Raw genomic sequence first — 24,278 nt, 5'->3', positions numbered from 1 at the left:
ATCACACATTGTCTGTTTTTCGCTCCATAAGCTCTGTGGGGCGGAAATGTGCATTGAGTCTGGATGCACTGAAAAAAAACTTTTTGTTCTGGCTCTAATACATCACCATGGCATGGTGATTTAGAATCTAACACAGTGAGAGTATTGTTGACATCCAGCAATATAAAAAAAATGCCAGAGTAAAAATGTATTGCTCAGGGCTCTTTTATAGCTCAGTGCACTTAAATTCAACATGAAATCAAAATTGACCCTATTTACTTTCTTAATACAAGTTCCTGGCCTTATTGTGCATGATTCATCCGTCCGTGTTATTCGAAAGAGGAATATTTTTCCTCAAATTGTAATAAACTTCAAAAACAACAAGGTTTTTAAAAATCTAACCAATGTTAAACAAAGTAATTTAATATTGGCTAATGCTAATATAATGAAGTTTATAGCAATAATGGCAAACAAAGATAGCTTTGAAAAATAAAGGGTGACCTTAAAGGGTTAGTTCACTCAAATATTAAAATGTTATGTTTAATCTGCAGTCCGCAAAAAAGCTGCAAAAACAAAATTATCCAAAATCAATTTTTGAGCAAGTACATAACCAGCCAGTGTTCAAAACTATCTTCTTACATTAGCCCAATTCACAACGGTAAGCTTTTAATAATGTGTTATAATTTGAGTGGTACTGGCAGCTTTCCGCTGGAAATTCGAACATGGCGCCATTCATCTTACGTAATGTCTGTGAAGAAGGAGTCTGGCTAGTAGGCTATATCGCATGTGAGGATGCTGCAGGTGGCGGATCATTTATAGCCTTTTCTCACAGCAGCTGGAATAATTAAATGTATCATTTTGATGGCAGATTGTAATCCAGAAAGGTCCAAACGACAATCATCAGTGACAACTGGAGATTCACCCATAGTCAAAAGCAAAACGATTAGACTGTACAGAAATTGAAATACAGGTAACGCTGGTCAGAAGCAAAATGGCAGACATGTTACTTACTTGTTCATATGACATTTTCCGGTGACAATTCTTATTTCGGTCATACTTCCAAGACGTAGAATCTGTGAATCCGAAGTACAGTATCCACACCGGTGCGGTGCACAAACCACGTAAAGAAGATAACTCCGCAAATAACTGCAATTGCAAGTTTCAAACAGAGATGGCGACAAAGAGGCAAAACTTACAGACTGCAGCTTTAATGTTATCTGTTATCATTTACTCTACCTAATGTCGTCCAAAGCCATAAGACATTAGTTTATTCTCAAAACACAAATGAAAATATTTTTTTATTGAAACCAAATATTTTTGTGAAAGTCCATTTCACCCAAACATTGACAAAAAGTTCATAAAGACATTGTAAAAGTAATCCATATGAATTGAGCAATATAATCCAAGTCTTCTGCTTTATATGAGTTAGGCTTTTATTCACTTTGATCAACCTACACACATAGAGCACATCAAATATGGTAACTAACTCTTCAGCCTCTATGTCCTAGTCAAGTAAATTAATTCCCATCCTATCAGAAATACATCACATTAAGGGCATAAAATTGTTCGCAAAAGGTGTTTAATGTTGACTTTAATGAAGTTCTGAATGATTCTGTAAAGTTATTCTCAAAATCTTTGGGTAATCGAAACCAAAAATAAATTTTTTGACAGCAAGTAAGCGTATAATAGATATATAATATTAATGTGGATAGCTCAGAATCAGATCATTTGGCCTTGGGATTTTATGTGTTTGAGTTCATATTGAAATTTCTGACTTTTCATTGCATGTTTGGGGTCTTGCTAGCCTAGAAATCTAGACGCACCCTAGAGGCAGAAAATGTATTTTGCCGCGAGTGTAGTCTAGCAACTCTCAGTAGACCTGAGAGCTGGAAAAACCAAACTCTGGTCAGGCCAATCACAGCGTGTGTAGAGTCGGTGGGCGGGCTTAAAATAATGACGGCACGTCACGGCAGAGTTGCAGAGGTTCTGCGTGCTACTCGTAAACAAAGAAGCTGACGAACAGCGTTTTTTTTTAATCGGCTTTGACCGCAACTCTGGAAGACTTGGAGTTAAGCTTTTCTTTGAGAAAAGAACAATGAACGGCACTGAAGTCATTCTGAAGAAAAGAAGATATGTTTGAAGTTTTGCCTACCGGATACAGCGAAAGTCTATCAACTAACGTTAGCTCTGCTTCACCTTCTTCTTTGCTCTGGTTGGTTGTGGTGCTCATGGCGCTATCCAATTGGGTGCAGAGGGAATTTGAAAGACAACCTTTATCCCGCCCTCGGATTGAGCCCTGTCAATGGTGAGTTTCCGGACCCAACATCTTGATGTGGGTCTGGCTTGTCAGGCTAGGGTCTTGCAAGATCTGAGCACAATTTGAGACATTGACGAAATCTCTGAAGAGACGCATGTTATCATGAAATAAGAAAATTAGCTATTTCTCTTAGAAGTTCTATTTTACAGTGTATAAAACACATATATGTTATTATAGGAATATAATATGAAAATATTCTTAACTCATACACCAAGTGTGACAAAAGACTTTACTCTGGATGCTGCACCTTTTGATGCATTTAAATGCTGTCTAGATAGGCAGCTCACAAATTTGTGTGTGTGTGTGTGTGTGATTGAGTGAAGCCGTCCACTCATTTCTCAGTTGATTAAAACATCAGTACTGGTGAATGTTATGGGATTCTGTGTCTTTTTCTTTCGTCTCTCCCTCTCCCTTCCCCTCGATCTGTCTTTTGCGCCTTTCCTTTGGGACCTCCAACCTCCATAACTCAAACTAGGACACGTTCAGTTCTCTCTCTTTTTTCCCCTTCTCTCTCGCTTTCTCACCACAGACTCCATCTCTGTCTTTTCTTCCATCATTTCTTACAGTCTTCTGTTTTTCTCTTTCTAACATGCTCCTCTTACAGTGACCTGCTTTTCAATTCTCTCAGAAACTCCAAATCTCAGTTACATCTCTCTCTCTCTCTCTCTCTCTCTCTCTCTCTCTCTCTCTCTCTCTCTCTTATAAATATTTTCTCCGTCTGTCTTACTCATATTCACCGGTTTTCTCTGTAGTCTTGGACTCAGAGTTTCACCAGCCACGCTGTTAAAAGTTGGAAACGTCTCCCGGAATATTGGATTCTTGTAAATTCGACAGTTAGCTTTTTAAAAGCGTAGCTCCTATTGGTGATTGTTCTGTTGAATTCAATCTTACTATTCATAATTTTCATAATCATAATTCTATTGGCTGGTTCTTTTTAATTGATAAAGGTGTTTTAATCAGAAATGTAGGTCTGGAGTTGCTATTGTTAAAAGGTTATAGATTTAGTTTAAACAATTTTCACTACATTTGCAGTGTTTTTCTTCTGTTAAAAGCAATTTTTTTCTAATTTTCTTGCATTTTTTAGAGTCCAGTGAACATGAAGACAAGAGTATGGACGCCTCAGGAGAGATGCCCACCACATGCCCCTCCGAGACCTCCACAGATGCTCCTAAAGAAGAGACAGAGCCGCCAAAATCGCCTCCCAAACTGGACGAGAATGACGAGCTGGGTCCTCTGCCAGATAACTGGGAGATGGCTTACACTGAAAAAGGAGAAGTGTACTTCATTGAGTGAGTATCTATAATCAGCATTATTTTAAGGTTCATTCAGTATTTTCCCCAATAAAAAAGTTGGTAAAACTTTATTTCAAGCTTTAATTCTCTCTATTAATTAGTTACTTATTAGCATGCTTATTACTAGGATGTTGGCTGTTTATTAGTACTTATATAGCACATATTAATGCCATATTCTGCATGACCTTATTCTACATCCCGTAATCCTACCCAATACCTAAACTTAACAACTACATTACTAACTGTTAATAAGCAGTAAATTAGGAGTTGAGGCAAAAGTCATAGTTAAAAGTAAATTAATTAATGTGTTCTCCATACTAAAGTGTTACCAAAAAGTTTTTACATTGAGCAGGAGCAGAATGGGGAAGAAAGGTGATTAAAGTGACTTGGCATGGAACGTGGCAGAGTTTTTGGTGCAAGACGGGCTGTTCTGAGTATTTGAGAAACTGCTGATCTACTGGGATTTTCATACACAACCATCTCTAGGGTTTACAGAGAAAATGAGAAAATATCCATTGAGCAGCAGTTCTATGGACGAAAATGCCTTGTTGATGCCAGAGGTCAGAGGAGAATGACCATTAGATAGCTGATAGAAAGGCAACAGTAACCCAAATTAGCACTCGTTACAACCGAGGAGCATCTCTGAGCGCACAAAACGTCAAATCTTGAAGCAGAAGGGCTTCAGCAGTAGAAGACCACACCGGGTGCTGCTACTGTCAGCTAAGAACAGGAAACGGAGGCTGCAATTCACACGGGCTCATCAAAATTGGGCAATAGAAGATTGGAAAAATGTTGCCTTGCCTGAAGAGACTCGATTTCCCGCGCAACATTCAGATGGTATAAATGAAAGCAATGATCCATCCTGCCTTATATCAACTGTTCAGGCTGGTGGTGTAATGGTGTGAGGGATATTTTCTTGGCTCACTTTGGACCCCTTAGTTCCAACAGTCTACCTGAGTATTGTTGCTGAGCATGTCCATTCGTTTATGACCATTGTGTCGATCCCTCTTCTGATGACTACTTCCAGCAGGATAACGCACCATGTCACAAAGCTTAGTGTATTCCTCCCTGAGAAACATTTTCATGTACAGTAACAGAAGAAACAGCTCTGAGATCAGTGGCTGAAAGGTAGACTCGCTTGTCTCAGTGATGGGACTCGACCGGCGACTCTGCCAAGCGACTGGCCTGAGAAATTGCAGCCTGGGGCTAAAAGATGGTGCACCTTTGATGTGCTCGCTCTCTATGACACTCCAAACTTCTGCCCTTGTGTCTCTGTCTTTCAGTGTGTCTTCCTCCCTGGTGTCACTTACTGTTTCATCCCCCTCTTACAGAAAAGAAAATTAATTTAATATAAAAGCATATCAAAGGACGCTCTATTGGCACAGTGCATTTCCGCAGCTTATGTTCAGTTGCTTTGGGAGTTTAAAAGTGACTGAATATATGTACAGAGACATTTTGTCGTGATTAATCTGGTCCAGTATGAGTGTGTGTGCGTGGTGAGAGATAGACATATGGAGAAGTGTCTACAGTTTGAGAATTAAAGACGCTCCGTCTGTGAGGGAGATTGAGAAAAACAAGGCGCCATTGGCTGCTTGACAACTCCATTAAATCCTCAATAGTCACACTGTGTGGGCCAGTGCAAACTGTGTGTGTGTTGTGTTGTGTTGTGTTGTGTTGTGTTGTGTTGTATGAAGCAGTGGCAGACTGTCCTCACATCATTCGGAGTCAGTCATGTTCAGCTTCTGTCATGAACGATACAACAGAAAATAAGTACTATCCCTGTGGAAAAGCAGTGTTGTAGTCACAGTTTGAAGATTGAACACACACACACACACATTTCTAGCTATCTACAAGGGACAATCAAATATCAAATGTATGGAAAAGCAATTGAAGTGTATAAATATATGAGCAATGTCAGTAGGAATGCAAAAATGTTTTCAGGGAGGACCTAAACAAGCATCCTTTTTTAATGTCAAATCAATCTCATTGCTTGACTTTTTTTTAGCTTTTTAATACATTTTTATATATAGATTTTAAGTGTTTGTATTATAATTATTGATATTTATAGAATGGTATTGTAACAGTTACTCCACTGGAGGCAAGTTGAAGAACCCAAGTGCAGTTTATTATTTACAAAATCCAAGCGTAAAACAAAGACGTTGCAAACTAACTTAACTTGGCTTGGCTTGGCTTGGCTTGGCTTGACTTGACAAAGAAACAGACTTGACAACGGAAAACTCACCAACAGCAGGTAACAACATTCAATAACAGACAAGGACACACGGCAAACATGAGGGCTTAAATACACTGAGACTAATGACAAGACAAGTGACACCTGTGAACCGTGATTAAACAATGAACCAATGACAGGACAAGACACCAGATCACATGAGGGCATGGGAATCACATGACAATGAAACATGACAAAACCAGGAAGTGAATGACAAGACTGTGAACATGACACTCAAACACAACATGAACATGATAAACTTAAAACATGAACAAGGAACAATGAACATGAACCGTCACCAAAACACCCTGTGACAGGTATATTGTTGTGATTCAATGCGTATTGTAAAGCCCATTGGTTCAACTCCTGTTGTTTTTTAAATGTGCTCTATAAATAAATGTTAGGTTGAGTTTTTTTAGTTGAGTTCAGTGAATGCATAGTATGCGTGAACAAAATTGCTACTTGCTAAATTTGTCAGCATTTCATAAATTCATAATTGTCACGTTTTGAGATTGTTTCTGAACAGTTTTTTTCTGTTCTGTTCATGCCTGAGTTTCATGGTTAGGTTTCTAGTTGTTAATTAGTTCTGTTCATCTTCTGTTGCCTGCCTGTTTGTCACTATGATGAAATACCTGAGTCTGTTCCAGTCAATGAAATTCCTGAGTCTGTTCCAGTGAGGGAAATTCCTGAGTCTGTTCCAGTCAGTGAAATTCCTGAGTCTGTTCCAGTGAGTGAAATTCCTGAGTTCATTCCAGAGACTGAAATTTCTGAGTCTGTTCCAGAGAATTACATTTCAGGGTCTGCTCCAGAAAGTTAAATTCTAGTGCTAGCTCTTCCTGTCTGTTCTGGTGTGATCGAAGAGGTGGCCCTTTCCTTATAGCCTACGTTGTTAATATCATGCGTGTGTGGGCCACACACACATCGACTCTAGCACAGTCCAGTATTGGTTCCAGCCCCTGAGCACAGTCCAGTTTCAGCTCCAGCCCCTGAGTACAGTCCAGTGTCGGCTCCAGCCCATGCCCATGCGCCTGCTCCAGTATCCGATTCAGAACCTACTCAAGTCTCTAAGCTCGACCAGGGGATCACTCAAGCCACAGAGCCTAAGTTAGAGATTGCAGTGCTGTCCATGATGGCTACGGTTATTTTGTATGTGTGGGCTGGTTCCACCCAGCCTTATGTCGTCTGTGGCACCTCCCAGACTCCCTGAGTTACCTGCACCTGTGATGATGGCACCTTCCAGGATCCCTGAATTACCTGCGCCTCCCTAGCTTTGTATTTCCGGTACCGCCCTCCAGGGTGCCCACCCTCCCATCTCTGTGGACTTATGATGTGAGGACATGGTGCCTGTTTGACACCATGGTTACACATTGTCAGTTCAGGTGCTCTTTGTTTAGTTACCCTAGTTTGCACACTCTATTTATACTCACAGTCTTGGTTCACCCTTTGTTCCTATATTAGTCTGTTGTTGAGTTGTGATAGTTGTTCTATGATTCCCTAGTCTTCTGTTTGGATTATGACTCTGGCTTCCAGCGAGTGTTTGAACCTAACAGCTTGACAGTAATACAACATAAGAATGGGAAGTATTTTTTTCCGTTGCTGTTGAGCATCATGTTGTTATTTTTTGCTTTGCCTCATGTTCCAGACTATAGCCGCTTTTCCACCATTGGACCAAACCATCCTATCTTCCTAACTGTTCCATTCCGTGCCGATCAGGCCCAGCCAGCACAAATATGGGGTGGAAAACGGAGCTCTTTGGAATGTAATACTGAATGCATCAGTCGTAGCCTTGTTTAAGCAACGGTATCCTGATGATATGAGATGTAAAAAGTGACCGCGTTCTGGAGGATGATCAGATATTTCTTTTAATTGTATCATTAATTTGTGTTTACGTGTTCAAATAACGGTTTAACACACCTGTGCTGAGAATTTAGAACAAGAGAACAAGAACTGATTGTAACCATGCCGTACCAGGCTCAAGTGAAAACATAACTGGAACCGTTCCTTACCATCCTTAGAACCGATCAGCCCGACAGAGGAAAAGCGTCTTGAGTTGTGCTTACGCAAGAGATGCAGGTTCTAACCTGATCTGCAACAGAGTGTTACATTAAAATTTGTATCAAAATCTGGGATTCAATTTGACAAACGAAAATAAAAACCAAACGTGCCCTTTTGCTAAGGTAAACAATGTTTTGCCTGGAAAATTGAACTGTCTGCAGTTATGCCTGGGTGAAAGAGGGAATATATGGACTACATATACTTCAGAGCTGCCTGAACAAAACTGTAACATTAATTAGTGTAATTGGCTAATTAACAAGATGTTGTGTGAGCATCTAATGTGGAATGAAATAGAGGAGGTAGTATCAACATTTTAAGTTGCGTCACATTAGTGTCATCGGTTGCTGTAGTCTTATTGGTTCTTCTTAGATGGCCGTCATAGGACAGTCACACCGCAGGACTATGACTCAACATTTCAGATGCTGTCAGAACATTTTTGGAGGCTAAGATTCATTGCAGAGGCAATTAATTAGCTGTCGGTGAGCATGTAACACTAAGCCACAAAAATGTTTATGATACCTGAAATTGGACTTAGATGACAAAGAAAATTATATTATGTACTAAACTGTTTAATGAAATCGCTGCTCATGTTCAGTTCTCCTCCCTCATACAGTCAATCAGCCACATCTTCCTCGCCATGTCTCTCCTCCTCCTCTCTTTCTTGCTGTGCTAATGAGAAGCTTACAGCTAATTAAAAGTATCGATTGCCGTTTTGTTAAGCTAAACTTTTTTTCTCACCCTCGTTTAGAGATGAGGTCTCTAGAGACTTCATTTCAGTCTCTTTCGTCTCCTTGGTGAAATGATTTACAGTAGCAGTTTGCAGCACTCTCATCTCCCTCTCTTCCTCTTCATCTCTTTACCCTTTCTGCTCCATTTCTCTCCTCTCCAGCCACAACACGAAGACGACGTCCTGGTTGGACCCCCGGCTTGCGAAGAAAGCGAAGCCCCCTGAAGAATGCAAAGAGAATGGTTAGTGTTTGTCTTTCATTTCTCTTTACATGCAAGGACTCTGTTTGATTTACTCTCCACACTGGTGCAGGTCAAAGACAAATGTTTAAATCTACTGAGATAAAGCAACTAGTTACAAGAGGCTGTTTTTCGTGATTTGACCACAGTTATGGGGTGTTATTAAACATGATGTGAAGCAAAAATGGCTTATTGCTTTTATAAAAGTCTGACCTGATAAAAGACCAATGTTCCTTAAATCCTTAAGTTCATTAGCCTAACTGCAGGCTGTTTATGATTGCTAAGCAGTGAAAGATCCTTTTTTATGACTTTGTGCATGTGTGCACAGTTCAGTGGGACTATTTGCAACTACAGTATAGAGGATATCAGTATGTTTCTTTCATTTAGTTCATTCATAAGTCAAGTATCACTATTATTATTGCTCATAGGTAAAATCATGCATCTTTTTGAGAAGATGAGTGTTTATTTTTATTTATTTTTGAAGTGATTGGACAATTGACCTATCGGTAAGCCTCGCCCCCATTAGTTACTGTTGCTAACTCGGACAAACAAACAGAGTTGCTATATCTTACAATGACAGCTGTCAGTGTGAAAACCTTATCCCAAGATGTTTTTGGACACAGAATGTAGCGTATATCCCATCCGAATGATGGCCAAACTTTACTGATGATTTATCAAGTTTATTATGTCCTTTTTCACTCCAATAAATAATTGTAAGAGCTGAACAAACAAAGCACAAGAAGTGCGCATTAACGTCTCATTCACAAACTCTCTCTCTCCGTTGCATTACCATTAACATACACAGCAAGCTACACAAAAACACTCATACAACTAACAGTAAACAAACATATACACAGACCGGATGCCTTTTCAAGGGTACAGTTAATAACTGGTAAACTTTGTATCTGCAAAACAACTCCGATAAACTGCGTGCAAGCTCTTCCTTTCACTACCCGTAGACTATAATACCCATCAAAATAGGAGTCCTCCTTAGTAGGACAAATAATGTAGATCTTAAACATATCTAAAATTAAATTAATTTACATATATGGAGAGGCACTGAAATGTTGACCTTCGTGTTTTTGACAGTGTTACATGACGTGAGAACAGTTAGTTATTTCGGTTTGTATGTTAGCAGGGACTTTAATCGTAACTTAACAAGAGTATGACAAACAGAAAGTTCTCTCAGGACACCTGGAATCAGTTTTACAGTACCTCAGGCATGACATTTTAGCATTTTTGTAGCATAAACACCATCAAACCGATTAGAGCTTCGGATTTTCCAATGTTTCTCTATGGCGCTGACACCTAAAGATGTCCGAGTTCCGGTCCCAGCGCAACTGATACTCAACTGCCATTGCCTCATCTGCGTTCGAGGGGAGGGGCTTACCGATAGGTCAATTGTGATTGGCAGACAATAAAACAAGTCAAACAATCCTGTAGAAATTGAAGAAGGGACCTGTATCTAGAGACAAGAATATTGTAGAGCGGTGCAGCCTACACTACCATCCTGCAGTTTAGCCCAGAGGCCCCCGACTCCAATCAAACTCACCTGAACCAGCTAATAAAGGTTTTGGAGCAGGGTTGGAACTGAAGTATGCAGGTATGCGTCCTCCGAAGGCAGTATTTTTAAGTTTTCGGACGCAACCCAAGTCTCTATAAAAAAAGGTAGCCAACCAAGAGCAGTTAGACTTGGGCTGCGTCCGAAAACTTAAAAATGCTGCCTTCGGAGGATCCATTCCAAGGTAGGAAGGCATCAAGGCACATCCAATGTTCCAGTGTTAGCTTCACTTCCTGTCTCCTGAGATACCTTCATCTGATCGATTTTGAAGGCAGCATAAATGTATTCTTCACTCCCTTTACTATCCCACAATCCTGTGCTTTCCATTCTGTGACAGTTGAGCTAAAAAATAAAGATGGTGCCTGAAAGTTGCGGTCGGTGGTGAGTTTGTGTGTAAATATAAATTTTTGACCAACGTTTTCCACTTCTGGTGTAATTTCTAGCAAGAAGTTACTATTGTAGTAATTAAATAATTGCTTAGTTATCACCAAAGCGTTCTCTATTTTGTTGTAGATCGCCTCAGAAATCTGTCTGAAATCAATTTTCGTGAGGCTTTCGGACAAAGTCTGAAATGCTGCCTTCACGGGCCAATGGGATTGTCGCAATTACAAGTCTCCTAGTCAGAAATTGGACACCATATCAACTCATATTTACAACTGGAAAACTCTGGGATAATTTTGGTACCTTCTATATATATATATATATATATATATATATATATATATATATATATATATATATATATATATATATATATATATATATATACACTCTAAAAAAAAGGTTCTAAATGGCACCAAAAATGGTTCTTCGTCATAATCATAGAGGAACCACTTTTGGTGCTATATAGCACCATATCTTAACTTATTCTGTATATGTTAGTGGTGCTATATAGCACCTTAGTTAGCGGTGCTATATAGCACCTTAGTCAAAGAACCGGTGAAGAACCTAAATTGGTGCTATATAAAGGTTCCCCTATGATCAGGAGCCAAGAACCATTTTCGGTGCCATATAGAACCTTTTTTTTTTAGAGTGTATATTATATATATATACACTGATCAGGCATAATCTCTGTGTAAACTACAACAACCCAAATTTGTGAAAGTGGCGACGTCATGTGCATGCGTTTATTATTTTTTCAGTCTATAGGCACGTGTTTCTTTACAAAGCGACTACTACTGGCCTGGCATGAATAATAGTGTTTTTAGTCATTTCTGAGGATTTGTGAACAAGGATCGTTTTGACAACGCTGTTTTTCACGTCTGTACATGAAAAACGCAAAGGAAAAACGTTTCCATTTTTAGTACATTGTTGTCGTTTAAATCTATCCTAAAATCGATCTCATAATGTCCTACCAACCTCGTAAACCAGGGGTGTCCAATCCTGCTCCTGGAGGGCCACTGTCCTGCAGAGTTTTATCTCCAACCCCAATGAAACACAGTTGAACCAGCTAATCAAGGTCTTACTAAGCATACTAGAAACTTCCAGCAGGGGTTGTTGAGGCAAGTTGGAGCTAAACTCTGCAGGACAGCGGCCCTCTAGGACCGAGTTTGGACACTCCTGCCCTAGACCAACCTAGCAGCTGTAAAACAGCATCCTGGCAACCATCTACCAATGCCCTACCAACCACCCCTTTGCAACTGCACAGCAACACCCTATTAACCATAAGGCAATGCCCCGGCAACCACCTAAAACATTCTAGCATCAAGGCAGTAAATTTTACACTGGCAAACACCCCTCACATATTCTTTAGCAAGTGTAACAATCCAATTTTTCTTTTGGTGACTCTTCACACTCTGCTTCTAGCACTTATGAGTGTGTTTGAAATGATCTGAAGCTGAAGTATCTCAAAGTGAATGCATTGTTAAATTAATCATGTCTGCAAGGGTTTTCGCCATTGTTATACCTGCTGTAAGAGGATTTATTCATCACTGGCTTCCTCTCAGTTCACACATTTGTGCACTACAATCTAACTTCATGTTTGCAGTATAATCAACTGTGCCAGTGAATAAGGTGCTGCTTGTTAGCATGCATGTGCGAAAAAACGCATTTCACATGTCAGCGGATTCCCGCAGTTCAAAGGCCTGTCAGCCAGTGTTGTGAAAACACGCATCACTGCGGATTTGCGCGGACGCGTGCGTTGCGTAACTCGGCCGCCCTCTTTTGTTTCGAAAATGAAGGGAAGACACACAGCTCTGGATGCAAATCAAAGTCGTCTGCTGTTTTCTTTAATACTGTCACGCTCATGTTCCTAGACTGTTTGTTTCCCAGCGTATATTTGCAGCAGCACGGAGTGAAGTTTCCGTAGATATGCCACAGTGTCTCTCCTGTTTACCTGTCATCTCGCCTCTCTCCCTGTGTCGATGTTTCTCTCTGATGGTACGAATTCCCTGCGAGTGAATGAATAAGCACAACTATCATGTCTCTGTGTGTCTGTCGCTCGTGTTTCATTGTATTTCATCATTTCTGAAGCCGTCACTGTCAGCGAGCACCCCCAAAAAATATAACACGCTCACACTCGCCGGGAACAGGTGGAGATATGATTACAGAAACAGATGCATGGATGGATTGATGGATAGATGCAGCTTTATCACTTGACAGCTGTGTCAATACAGGAATGACTTTTGTTTTCTCAGTGATATTGTACAAATTAGCTAAATTAATGAACAAAATGTACACGCAAAAGCCCAACAGCGTCGCATAACAACACACAGCGGTGTGATTTTCACTGAGATGTTTATTCATGCAAGTTGCATGAGGTGTCACAGCAATTTTGTGCCATTGTGCATTCTTAGAATGACGAAAAGCCTCATTTTCCTCTAGCTGTAACAATTGAGATTGGATTTGAAATGGAATATTCTGGTTCATAAACGTCCCCCGATAACAGCATTTTTAGCAGATATTGCTTTCAGTTTTGTGCATTTTCTCATGAGTAATTAGTTTAGTTGCCGTCAGAAGTGGTTTTATCCGTCATAAACGCTTACAGTCACATAACACATAATTGTTCGTTTGAAGGCACGTTGGGTTTTAGGCAAATCTTAGTCTTCCTTTATCCCTCAAAAATGCTTCTAATGCCTGAAGAAAGCAATTCGTTCCCGTTCACCTCTGTGGCAGTCAGTCATCTTTAGTACTCAAGATGCTGCCATTTTTGCTTCACAGGCACTTGAATTCCTGGTGAAAAACTACATTACCCATTATTCTGCAAAGAAATCTCCACCAATCAGAGAATCGTGATGAGCACATCACCACAAAAGATGACTATCACTCCCATTAAAACACTTTGAATGAAATGTCAGATTTCCTACACTCTCGAAACACTTAAATATGTGTTTATATGCATAATTTGCAACTAACTTAAAATATGTTGTTTCTATATACATAATCAACAACTTTTAATCAATAGTTTTATATTTTTCCCATATTTCTAACTTGCAATGCTTCATGGAACTGTAGATGTTTCCCTCATTTAAAGACTTTAAGTGCATAGTCTTGTATCTTTATCTTTTCAAATGCTTTTTTGCTTCAAATCAAAGTTTGTAATGTTGTGATTTCATACCTGGTTGATTTTGTTCATGGCTTATTACACTTTTTTTTAAATCCTCCTAAACCAAAACCAGCGGAAAAAAGTGGGTGCCTATATTATTGCACTAATAGTTGAACTCTATACTCCAAATGAACAATAAATACATTTTTATTTCACACTTTTAAGAGCCCTCCTGAAAATAGCCTCACTGGTAAAACAGCTACGAAAATATAATAGGAATATTTGCGATTATATATTCCTTTTGTTTTTCAGAATACATAATGGCCAAAATGTTCACTCCAACAGCGATTTTATTGGGCTGTATGCCCTGACATTATTGAAAGGCTGCACAACTGACAACTTTTTGAAGACAGACCAGTTTTCTTTCAGCAAACTGACCTTGTAGTTGTAAAAGTGTCATGAATAATAAAATATTAGAGTTAGTTAGAAGTTAGAAGAAGTTAGAAAAGGTCTTTGTAGAATGTCGTCAACTCTCTTCCAAGCTCCCAAGATTGAATGAAGAAGACGTATATGGCATTATAGATGGGGGCTATTTTGGAAGACAGAATCTGGCAGGCAGCTGAAGATGGCGATGCAGAATTAAGTGTTTGTTTTATGATAGCACACACACAAACTCAATCCATCAATGAAGTTTCAGACTGGGGGATAGTGAATCGAAGAGAAGAAGAGAGAATTTCATCCCTGTCAAGTTTAAAAGCATTACACTCAAACATTACACTTTGTATACACTTTTGTATAAATGTAAGTATCTGCACACTGCTGTTCAAAAGTTTGGACTTAGTAAGACATTTTTAAATTTTATGTAAAGATATTAATACTTTTATTCAGCAAGGATGCATTCAATTCATCTGAAGTGACAGTAAAGCCATTTAAAATGTTACAAAGGATTTATATATTTAAAAATAAATGCTGTTTCATCAAAGAACTATTCAACAAACAGTTTTCACCATTGATAATAATAAATGTTTAATGAATAAATAAATTCAGCTTTGCCATGACAGCAATAAATTGTTTCACTGTGTGTATTTTGATCAAATAATTGTGTGAAAATTAAATTATTTGAAAATGACTGACGCACATCAAGATTTTGTCCCTCAAATAAAAAAAAAGATTTAGTTTTTTTCTACTTGTTAATAAAATAAAATGATCTTACCTGTTAAACAATGGCAATTACCTAAATAGTTACCATTCAATTTCCTAGTCAGTTCTTTAAAAATTCTAAAAAATTTGCCGGGCCTCTAACCATTGATTCACCAAACCTATAAAGCTTTAGTTCATATTGTTTCTCCCTCATACTTTCTTTTGTTTCCTTCTTCTCCTCCCTTCTCATCCCCACCCCCCTCATTTTCGTAAAGGTCAAAGCTTTTAACAAAAAGATACTGCTGCCAGTTTTTACTGCAAAGGGCAGGCAGATTTTTAAATAGCGAGATTATTTAAATATTGTACAAACAAAATGCAAATATTGAAGAAGATAATTAGCTTGAGCTCACGATTCTCAAGGGGTCAATAGGGTAGGTTACTCTATATTTGGAGACTGTGAGATTAGTCCAAACTCTGTTAATGTTATTTAAAATTCAGTTTTGAATGTATCACTCACTTGTTTTTCCTTACATGTCAACTTTGTAAACAGTACTTTGTAAAAGTCCTCAGTTGAACCCACAGACCTCTATGGCAACAGTTTGTGTGACGTGAAAGGAGTAGAGAGGATTTTTATGTAATAATCTGTATGTCAGTACGCCCTTTTGTTAGTTTTCTGTATTTTGCCCTTTCTGGGGCCTCATTTATAACCGTTGCCTATGCACAAAACAGGCCCTGGAAGAGGGCCACTTCCTACGCATAAGTTGTGATTTATAAAAACAAACTTGACAGGAAAATGTGTGCACCTGTACGCAAACTCTGACACATGCTTGGAAGAGCCAGGACATATTTTAATAGAACTCCGATTGTATTCATCATTCATTCAGAAGGATGTCTTGAGTAAATCATGGGGTAATTTTCATTTTTGGGTGAACTATCCCTTTAAAGTGGTTTAAACTATCATTTTAAATGGTGACACCGATGGTGAGCTGAGGGACTGACGCAGAAAACCACTTTAAAGTTATAGTTCACCCAAAAAAGAAAATTACCCCATGATTTACTCACCCGGCTCAAGCCATCCTAGGTGTATATGACATTCCTCTTTTAGATGAATACAATCGGAGTTATATTAAAATATGCCTTTATTAACCCCCCGGAGCCGTGTGGATTACTTTTATAATGGATGAATGCACTTTTTTGGGCTTCAAATTTTGGGCTGCCATTATAAATTTGGAAGAGCCAGGAATTTTTTTTAATATAACTCCGATTGTATTCATCTGAAAGTCATATACACCTATAGCTTGAGGATGAGTAAATTATGGGATCATTTTCATTTTTGGGTGAACTATCCCTTTAAATCCTCATTATGAAGCATAATCATAAATACATTGTATGTTCATATTAGTTGTTTAAATAAATAAATAAATGTTTTACATCTGATTTATACATTTAGATGAAATATGCCGAACTCATGGTCTGAGAAAATATATTTGCGCAAATAATCATCATTAATGCGCAATAAGGATTATCTGTTTCCATTAAAAATATAAAGCATTTAAAATACTATTTGGCCAGTGGGAAAGGTTGAGAAAAACTGGGTAAATTTTTTTATACTGTTTTATTTTATTTATTCAAAAACAAGGCAAGGGTAGGCTACTGAATTAGTTTTAGCAATGTAATGTGACGGCGCATTCATATCTCATATTTTCCTAATGTCTTGTACGGTTAAACATGATATCACGTGGATGAATATGCATTTGCAAATTATATGCAGATGAGGATATGCAGAGTAAAATTAGGCATTGTAAACTCCATATGTGACCCTGGACCACAAAACCATATTGGTCAATTTTTAAAAAAAAATAAGCTTTTAATTGATATATGGTTTGTTAGGATATGATAATATTTGGCCGAGATACAACTATTTGAAAATCTGGAATCTGAGGGTGCAAAAAATCAAAATATTGAGAAAATCGCCTTTAAAGTTGTCCAAATGAAGTCCTTAGCAATGCATATTGCTACTAATAATACATTTTTTTATATATTTATGGTAGGACATTTACAAAATATCTTCCTGGAACATGATCTTTACTTAATATCCTAATGATTTTTGGCATCAATTTTGGGATTATTTTGACCCAAACAATGTATTGTTGGCTATTGCCACAAATGTACCTGTGTGACTTATGACTGGTTTTGTGGTCCAGGGTCACATATATTGTTATTTCGGGGAGGAGATGCCTGTGGAAATGCATATTCTGCTGACTGGGTTTTATAAGTGGAATTTTGCGCAGGTTCTGGTTCTTTTGTGTGTACGCAAAATCTAGCTTTTGTGTGTACGCCAACTTTTAGGATTAAATCTATGGAAACCTTTATAAATGAGGCACCTGTTCTTTTCTAAACATGTTTAGTTCAGCTTTATGCTCTGTTTGAGTGTCAAGATCAATTGGTTCAATTTTCAATTAAACTGACATCTGAGAACAGCAGAATGTCTATTGTGTCTCGCATAGTCAAGTAGACTTGTCAAACTATCAATTTGAAGTTTTTTCCTGGCCAATCAGACAGGACACATTTCCAACTGATACGCAGTGTTGTGGAGTGACTAAAGCTAACCTTAACTACCTTTCTGGGACTTGAAATTTGCAATGACGTTGCTGCATGGGTGGTTCAGAAACCTCTCAAATTTCATCAGAAATATCTTAATTTGTATTCCAAAGATACAATTTCATTTTAGGGTGAACTAACCCTTTAAAGGTTGCATTTCTTCTTACTTAACTACATTTTTCAGTAGCATGAGAGCAGCTATATTTGAAATAGTGTAGCCTTTGCAGCAGAGCAAACTGAGGCATCAAATCAAACACTTGTCTTTTCTCTCTCAAACAAAGCATTAGGAAATGTAATTCGAGTGAATTGGTTGGCTCACACGGTTCATGTGAATAAACTATTCACCAGTCAAATTATCATTTCATGATCAATTTACAGGCAAATGTTGCTGTTCATCACTGTGTTCTCGGCTCACTTAGAATAAATGAGCATGTTTTCTATTTTATTACTTAATTTATTCATTCATTTATTGGTGTGCAAAATGTTTGTATAATGTGTTTAATGGCAGAATAATTAAATATGAATTAAAATGAATAAAATAGTATCATCTGATAGTTGTATATTTATAAAGATACTGTCTCCTTCAAAAATGTAATTAGCTGTATTTATTATCATTACTTATTACAGGGCGCATTGAAAAAATGGTAACTAATTGGAATCATAAATTGGATTCAAGTCACAAATATTAATTAAAATCACTGAATTAACCTAAATGCATTAGTTTATACAAATAAAACTAATTTTTATGGGTTAAATCCAAGCGGCAACCTCCCCCAGTTTCTTTTGAAACCAATACGGAAGTGACTTAAACTGCAATTCATCAACTGGCCGCTAGAATCTCATTGAGCCCCATGTTAAAATGCACAACTTTACAGCAAAAAAAAACAAAACAAACATTTTTATAGCCTGGTACAAATTGTGGTTCCCGTTCAGTCGGTCACTCTCGACGCCACGTCGGAGTACCGACGAATAGGAATCTCGCTCGCGAGAGCCAATCTACTTCGAGTGTAACTAAACGAGCCAATGCACATTGGCATGCAATGATTGCACCAGGTGCTCATGCCACGCCGTGCGGGTATAAATGAGACACAGGTGATTGCATCAAATCAACCTTTTGCTTCGGAGCCGGGTGGTAGATGGTAACGCCAGATATCACTCACTACTTCGCAGTCCTGACTGAAGACGGAAGCCGCCTTTCGGAAGCGATCTCTTCAGTCGGTGTTGGTGTGACGGCACAGCAGCGGTCGCGTGGTTCTCGGATCATCTCTCTGTGTTGTTTGTTTAGAGCAATCACAAAGGCTGTTCTCACAGCTGGTTCGGTGCGCTAGGTGGAGAGCGCTGAAAAACCGTTCTTACGGCTGGTAAGAGAGCGCCTTCGTGTGAGAGAGCGCGCACGTCAGGCTGCACCCACCCCCTGACTGTGTCGCCGCGACCCCGCCCCCTGCGTGCTTCAGCACCAAGGAGAGCGTCCTTCTGAAAGAGCAAACACAGATAGAGCTTGCGTCTTTTTCAAGATGACATTCTATCTGTGTGTTTCTGGATGCGGTGGTTACCTGTCACCAAGGGATGGTCACCAGGGCTGTATCTCGTGTTTGGGCGTTCAGCACGCTGAGGCAGCGTTGGTGGATGACTCATGTTCTCACTGCGGGAACATGACCATCTCGGAGTTGCGGTCTAGACTCCATCTCGCAAGGGGTGGAGTCCCCGTGCCTCTGCCTCGATCTAACCCTCCACAGAGGGTTACTTCAGGCAGTAGCACGGGTGATTTGAGGGTTACGGTGAGCGCGCTTCCCCCAGGGAACCAACCCCCGGGGAACCCTCATCCCTCACGCACTCCGCAGCCAGTAGAGCTGCCGTCGGAACGTGGTGGGCCGTCCTCGAGATGTGCACCATCCGTATCCTTCGGGGCTCCCCCTGATGATCAGATGTCCATCGCTGCATCGGAGGGAGGGTCAGACTTCTCTGGAGATGACGTGTCGGCGCAGGGGGCTCCTTCGGGAAGATCCGCTGTGCCCGATACGGATCCGGAGATGATGGCCATGCTTTCCCGGGCCGCCGAGAAGATCGGGCTCGTGTGGAACCCTCCACCGTGTCCCGAACCTTCAAGGTTGGATGATTGGTTTCTCGGGGTGGCCCGTGCTGGTTCTCAGCGCCCCACCCCGGTTCCTTTCTTCCCGGAGGTGCACGAGGAGCTCACTAGGTCGTGGACGGCACCTTTTACTGCCCGAAACCGGCCCAGTGGATCCTCCTCCCTCACCACCCTCGATGGCGGACCACACACCGGCCTGCCGCCAGTCCTTCAGTCCATGGTCAGACCCCTCGTTCCTTCGGGCCGGAGTGCCCCTGGAACAGGTGTCCAGGCACGCTGTGGTTTTCACGGATGCCTCTGCCATGGGCTGGGGAGCCACGTACAACGGGCATGCAGTGTCAGGGGTTTGGACGGGCCCGCACCTGCATTGGCATATCAATTGCCTCGAGTTGCTAGCAGTGCATCTTGCTCTGAGCCGCCTCAAAGCGCGGTTAAGGGGCAAAGATGTACTGGTCCGCATGGACAACACTGCGACCGTTGCGTATATCAACCGACAAGGTGGTCTGCGCTCCCGTCGCATGTCGCAACTCGCCCGCCATCTCCTCCTCTGGAGTCAGAAGTGTCTGAGGTCGCTTCGGGCCATTCATGTCCCTGGTGTGCACAACCGTGTGGCCGACGAGCTTTCACGAGCTGCGCTCCCAGGCGAGTGGCGACTCCACCCCCAGGTGGTTCAGCTGATTTGGAGACAGTTCGGGGTGGCACAGGTCGACCTGTTTGCCTCCCCAGAAACGTCCCACTGCCAGTGGTTCTATTCGCTGACCGAGGGTACACTCGGCACGGATGCCCTGGCGCACAGCTGTCCCCAGGGTCTGCGCAAATATGCGTTTCCCCCAGTGAGCCTACTTGCACAGACTCTGTGCAAGGTCAGGGAGGACGAGGAGCAGGTCCTGCTGGTGGCGCCGTACTGGCCCAACCGGACCTGGTTTCCAGAACTTATGCTCCTCGCGACAGCCCCTCCTTGGCCGATTCCTCTGAGGAAGGACCTTCTGACTCAGAGACGGGGCACCCTTTGGCACCCGCGTCCAGACCTGTGGAAGCTTCATGTCTGGCCCCTGGACGGGACGCGGAGGTTCTAGGTGACTTACCCCAAGAGGTAGTTAACACCATCACTTCGGCACGAGCACCGTCTACAAGACAGGCTTACGCCTTGAAGTGGAACCTGTTCGTCGAGTGGTGTTCTTCTCGCCGAGAAGACCCCCGAAGATGTTCGATCGCGTCTGTGCTTTCCTTCCTGCAACAGGGGTTGGAGCGTAGGCTGTCGCCCTCCACCCTCAAGGTTTATGTTGCTGCAATATCCGCCTATCACGACCATGTAGAAGGTAAGACGGTTGGGAAGCACGACCTGGTCGTCAGGTTCCTTAGGGGGGCGAGACGGTTAAATCCTCCTCGCCCCCCCTCCATACCCTCTTGGGATCTTGCTCTGGTGCTCCGAGCACTTCAGAATGCCCCATTTGAGCCTTTGCAGTCAGCAGAGCTAAAGATTCTGTCAATGAAGACTTTGCTGTTGGCTGCATTGGCCTCCATCAAGAGGGTAGGGGACCTGCAGGCATTTTCGGTCGACGAATCATGCCTAGAGTTCGGGCCGGGTGATACCCACGTGGTGTTGAGACCCCGGCCTGGCTATGTGCCCAAGGTTCCTACCACTCCCTTCAGGGACCAGGTGGTGAACCTGCAAGCGCTGCCCCCGGAGGAGGCAGACCCAGCCCTAGCTTTGCTCTGTCCCGTCCGCGCTCTGCGGGTTTACGTGGATAGAACTCAAAGCTTCAGAACCTCAGTTCAGCTCTTTGTCTGTCACGGAGGCCAGCAGAAGGGAAAGGCTGTCTCCAAGCAGAGGATGGCCCACTGGATAGTGGATGCCATCACCTTGGCTTACCAAGCACAAGGTGTGCCCTGTCCGCTCAGGGTGCGAGCACACTCTACTAGAAGTGTTGCATCCTCCTGGGCGCTGGCACGTGGCGCCTCGCTGTCAGACATCTGTAGAGCTGCGGGCTGGGCGACACCCAACACGTTCGCTAGATTCTATAGCCTACGTGTAGAGCCGGTCTCCTCCTGTGTTCTCACCTCAAACGGGTAGAAGCACTGAGAGGCCCCGGCTCTTGTCGGCTTGCTGCGCTACGGCGCTTATATTCTCCAGAAGCAAACTCTGTGAGTCCTCCACCGCCCTCGGTGCCGGACGTGGCGGAACGTCTGGCATCAGGCCCCTTGCCGCTGAATCCTTGAGAACCGGTATTGGGCTTGGGCCATATGAGTGACCCTGCGGGGATCCCATATTTTCTTCCACGGTCGCTCCTACGGGAAGCCCGTGTCTTTCCCTTGGGAGAGCCTTCCCTGCAGTGGGACTGAGCCCCCTTCTCCTGGCGGGCTACGGCTCAGCATTGTACTCCACATAACTCCTTCGGGGTACGATGTGGGCTCCGCAGCGTTCCCTTCTCTAGGGCACGCTTTCCCAGTGTTATCCAATAATCACTGAGCGGGTCATGCGGAACAGAGGTGATTGACTTCCCGGTGTGAGCCCCGTCTCATCAGGTAAGAGAGCTCAGGTGGCTCACACAGGGCACTGGATGGGGGCAGAAGCCATGGCGCTTTGGTAGGGATTCCTATTCGTCGGTACTCCGACGTGGCGTCGAGAGTGACCGACTTAATGGGAACGTCTCGGTTACGTATGTAACCCTCGTTCCCTGAAGGAGGGAACGGAGACGCCACGTCCCGTCGCCATGTCCTCTGTACCCTGCTGGGGTGCCTGTCTACCTACCCGGCTCCTCAGCAAAAGGCTGATTTGATGCAATCACCTGTGTCTCATTTATACCCGCACGGCGTGGCATGAGCACCTGGTGCAATCATTGCATGCCAATGTGCATTGGCTCGTTTAGTTACACTCGAAGTAGATTGGCTCTCGCGAGCGAGATTCCTATTCGTCGGTACTCCGACGTGGCGTCTCCGTTCCCTCCTTCAAGGAACGAGGGTTACATACGTAACCGAGACGTTTTGTTCTATACAGCTAAGTTTGCCCTTCATGACAACTGTGAGGGCGGTGAATTTTTTTTATAACTCATTCGTTTACATTATATAAAGCCTTAAAGTTCTGCATAATTAAGGGCGTGGCCACTTTGAGTGACAGGTGGATTGCTGTTTGTTAGTCATCACGTCACCTCAGCTCCACCCATCCGTCCCGCCTCTTTGCCCATTTTCTGTTATCCGAGTGTGACGCACTACGTCCATATTTTTTTACAGTCTATGGTTAAATCGGGTAAAAATAAGGTCTTTAAGGTTAAAATGACAGGTTTATGCCCTTTTTACCATTTAGCTTGATTGTAGTTGAAATGCTTTAAATTTTTAAGCGCATGGGTTGGCAAGCTACAGTTTCCCTGTTGGAGCCAATAACATCATGATCTCTCTTTCTTTCCCAGTTCACTTCCTGTCAACTTTCTCTACTCTCCTGTCAAAATAAAGGCAAAAAACCCCACAAAAAATGTATAGTTAAAAAAAGTCTTATTTGACATGGGTGCGATAGTTACCGCTATACTGTAGGAAGAGGCACTGCAGAGAGCATGTGACAAAAGCGAGAGAAATTTCTCCACTCATATTAATTCATTTTGGAATATCAAAGAAAGACTATCCGAACATATTGTTTGCCGAGCCATGTTATTTTTAGTTTGCGTTACTCTTGGTAGATCGCGTTGGTCATAATGGAAACGATCTGTCGTCTTTAGATATCTCCAGATGTGGCTTGAGTCTCTCCTTCAATGTAAACCTATGGGATTTTTTCACTAACAAGGTACAATCACTTTGAAAAGTAATAATGCACCTCTCCTCAACAAGTTGCATGATTTGATATACAGTATTCATGCTCATAGCACAAATGAAAGTTTTATGGCACCCGTTTAGTTAGGGGTTTGTTCAGATCCCAAATGTTCATCCTAAAGATTGATCCGTGCACTCGGTGTCTTTACAAGCAGATTTTTATTTTAATAGGACAACTACCATCTCATAGCACAGCAGTAGAGTAATACCCAACAGCGCTTTGATCTGTGTATGTGTGTGTGTGTGTGTGTGTGTTGTGTGTGTGTGTGTGTGTGTGTGTGTGTGTGTGTGTGTGGGTGCTAGCCAGATTAAGTGAGAACATCACACAGTTTCTGTCACTTGCAATTTACAAAGTTGTGTGTGATGTACACAGAGTCTGGTATTTCACCCTGCTCGACTCTGCTGAATGTATAGTGTGTGTGTGTGTGTGTGTGTGTGTGTGTGTGTGTGTGTGTGTGTGTGTGTGTGTGTGTGTGTGTGTGTGTGTGTGTGTGTGTGTGTGTGTGTGTGTGTGTGTGTGTGTGTGTGTGTGTGTGTGTGTGTGTGTGTGTGTGTGTGTGTGTGTGTGTGTGTGTGTGTGTGCGTGTGTGTGTGTGCGCGTGCTAGTAATTACACAGTGTTTCCTTGACACTTTCGTCTAGAAGCTCAGCTTGTGTGCGTGCTATATGGAGCATGTGTATTCAAGTGTGGACGGTTATATGTACATTTTAGTCTAAATATTAATTATAAGATTTCAGCCAAATGACACCGTCTCTGTGGCTTA

The 24,278-nt window shown here is 41.8% G+C and overlaps 1 protein-coding gene across 1 annotated transcript in view; it reads left to right on the top strand.

The window, feature by feature from the left end:
- Positions 1-24,278, top strand: part of magi2a (membrane associated guanylate kinase, WW and PDZ domain containing 2a) — a 302,773-nt gene that overhangs the window by 182,808 nt on the left and 95,687 nt on the right. Inside the window, exons 5-6 of the mRNA XM_079817222.1 lie at positions 3,381-3,585; positions 8,763-8,842. Coding sequence (XP_079673348.1) covers positions 3,381-3,585; positions 8,763-8,842 — 285 coding nt within the window. The remainder of the gene's footprint in view (positions 1-3,380; positions 3,586-8,762; positions 8,843-24,278) is intronic.

Source organism: Gobio gobio, assembly GCF_949357685.1.
Source record: "Gobio gobio genome assembly, chromosome: 5".
In the NCBI taxonomy this organism is placed as follows: Eukaryota; Metazoa; Chordata; class Actinopteri; order Cypriniformes; family Gobionidae; genus Gobio; species Gobio gobio.
The sequence above is the reverse complement of the archived record's forward strand: the minus strand, read 5'-3'. Positions and strand labels throughout refer to the sequence as shown.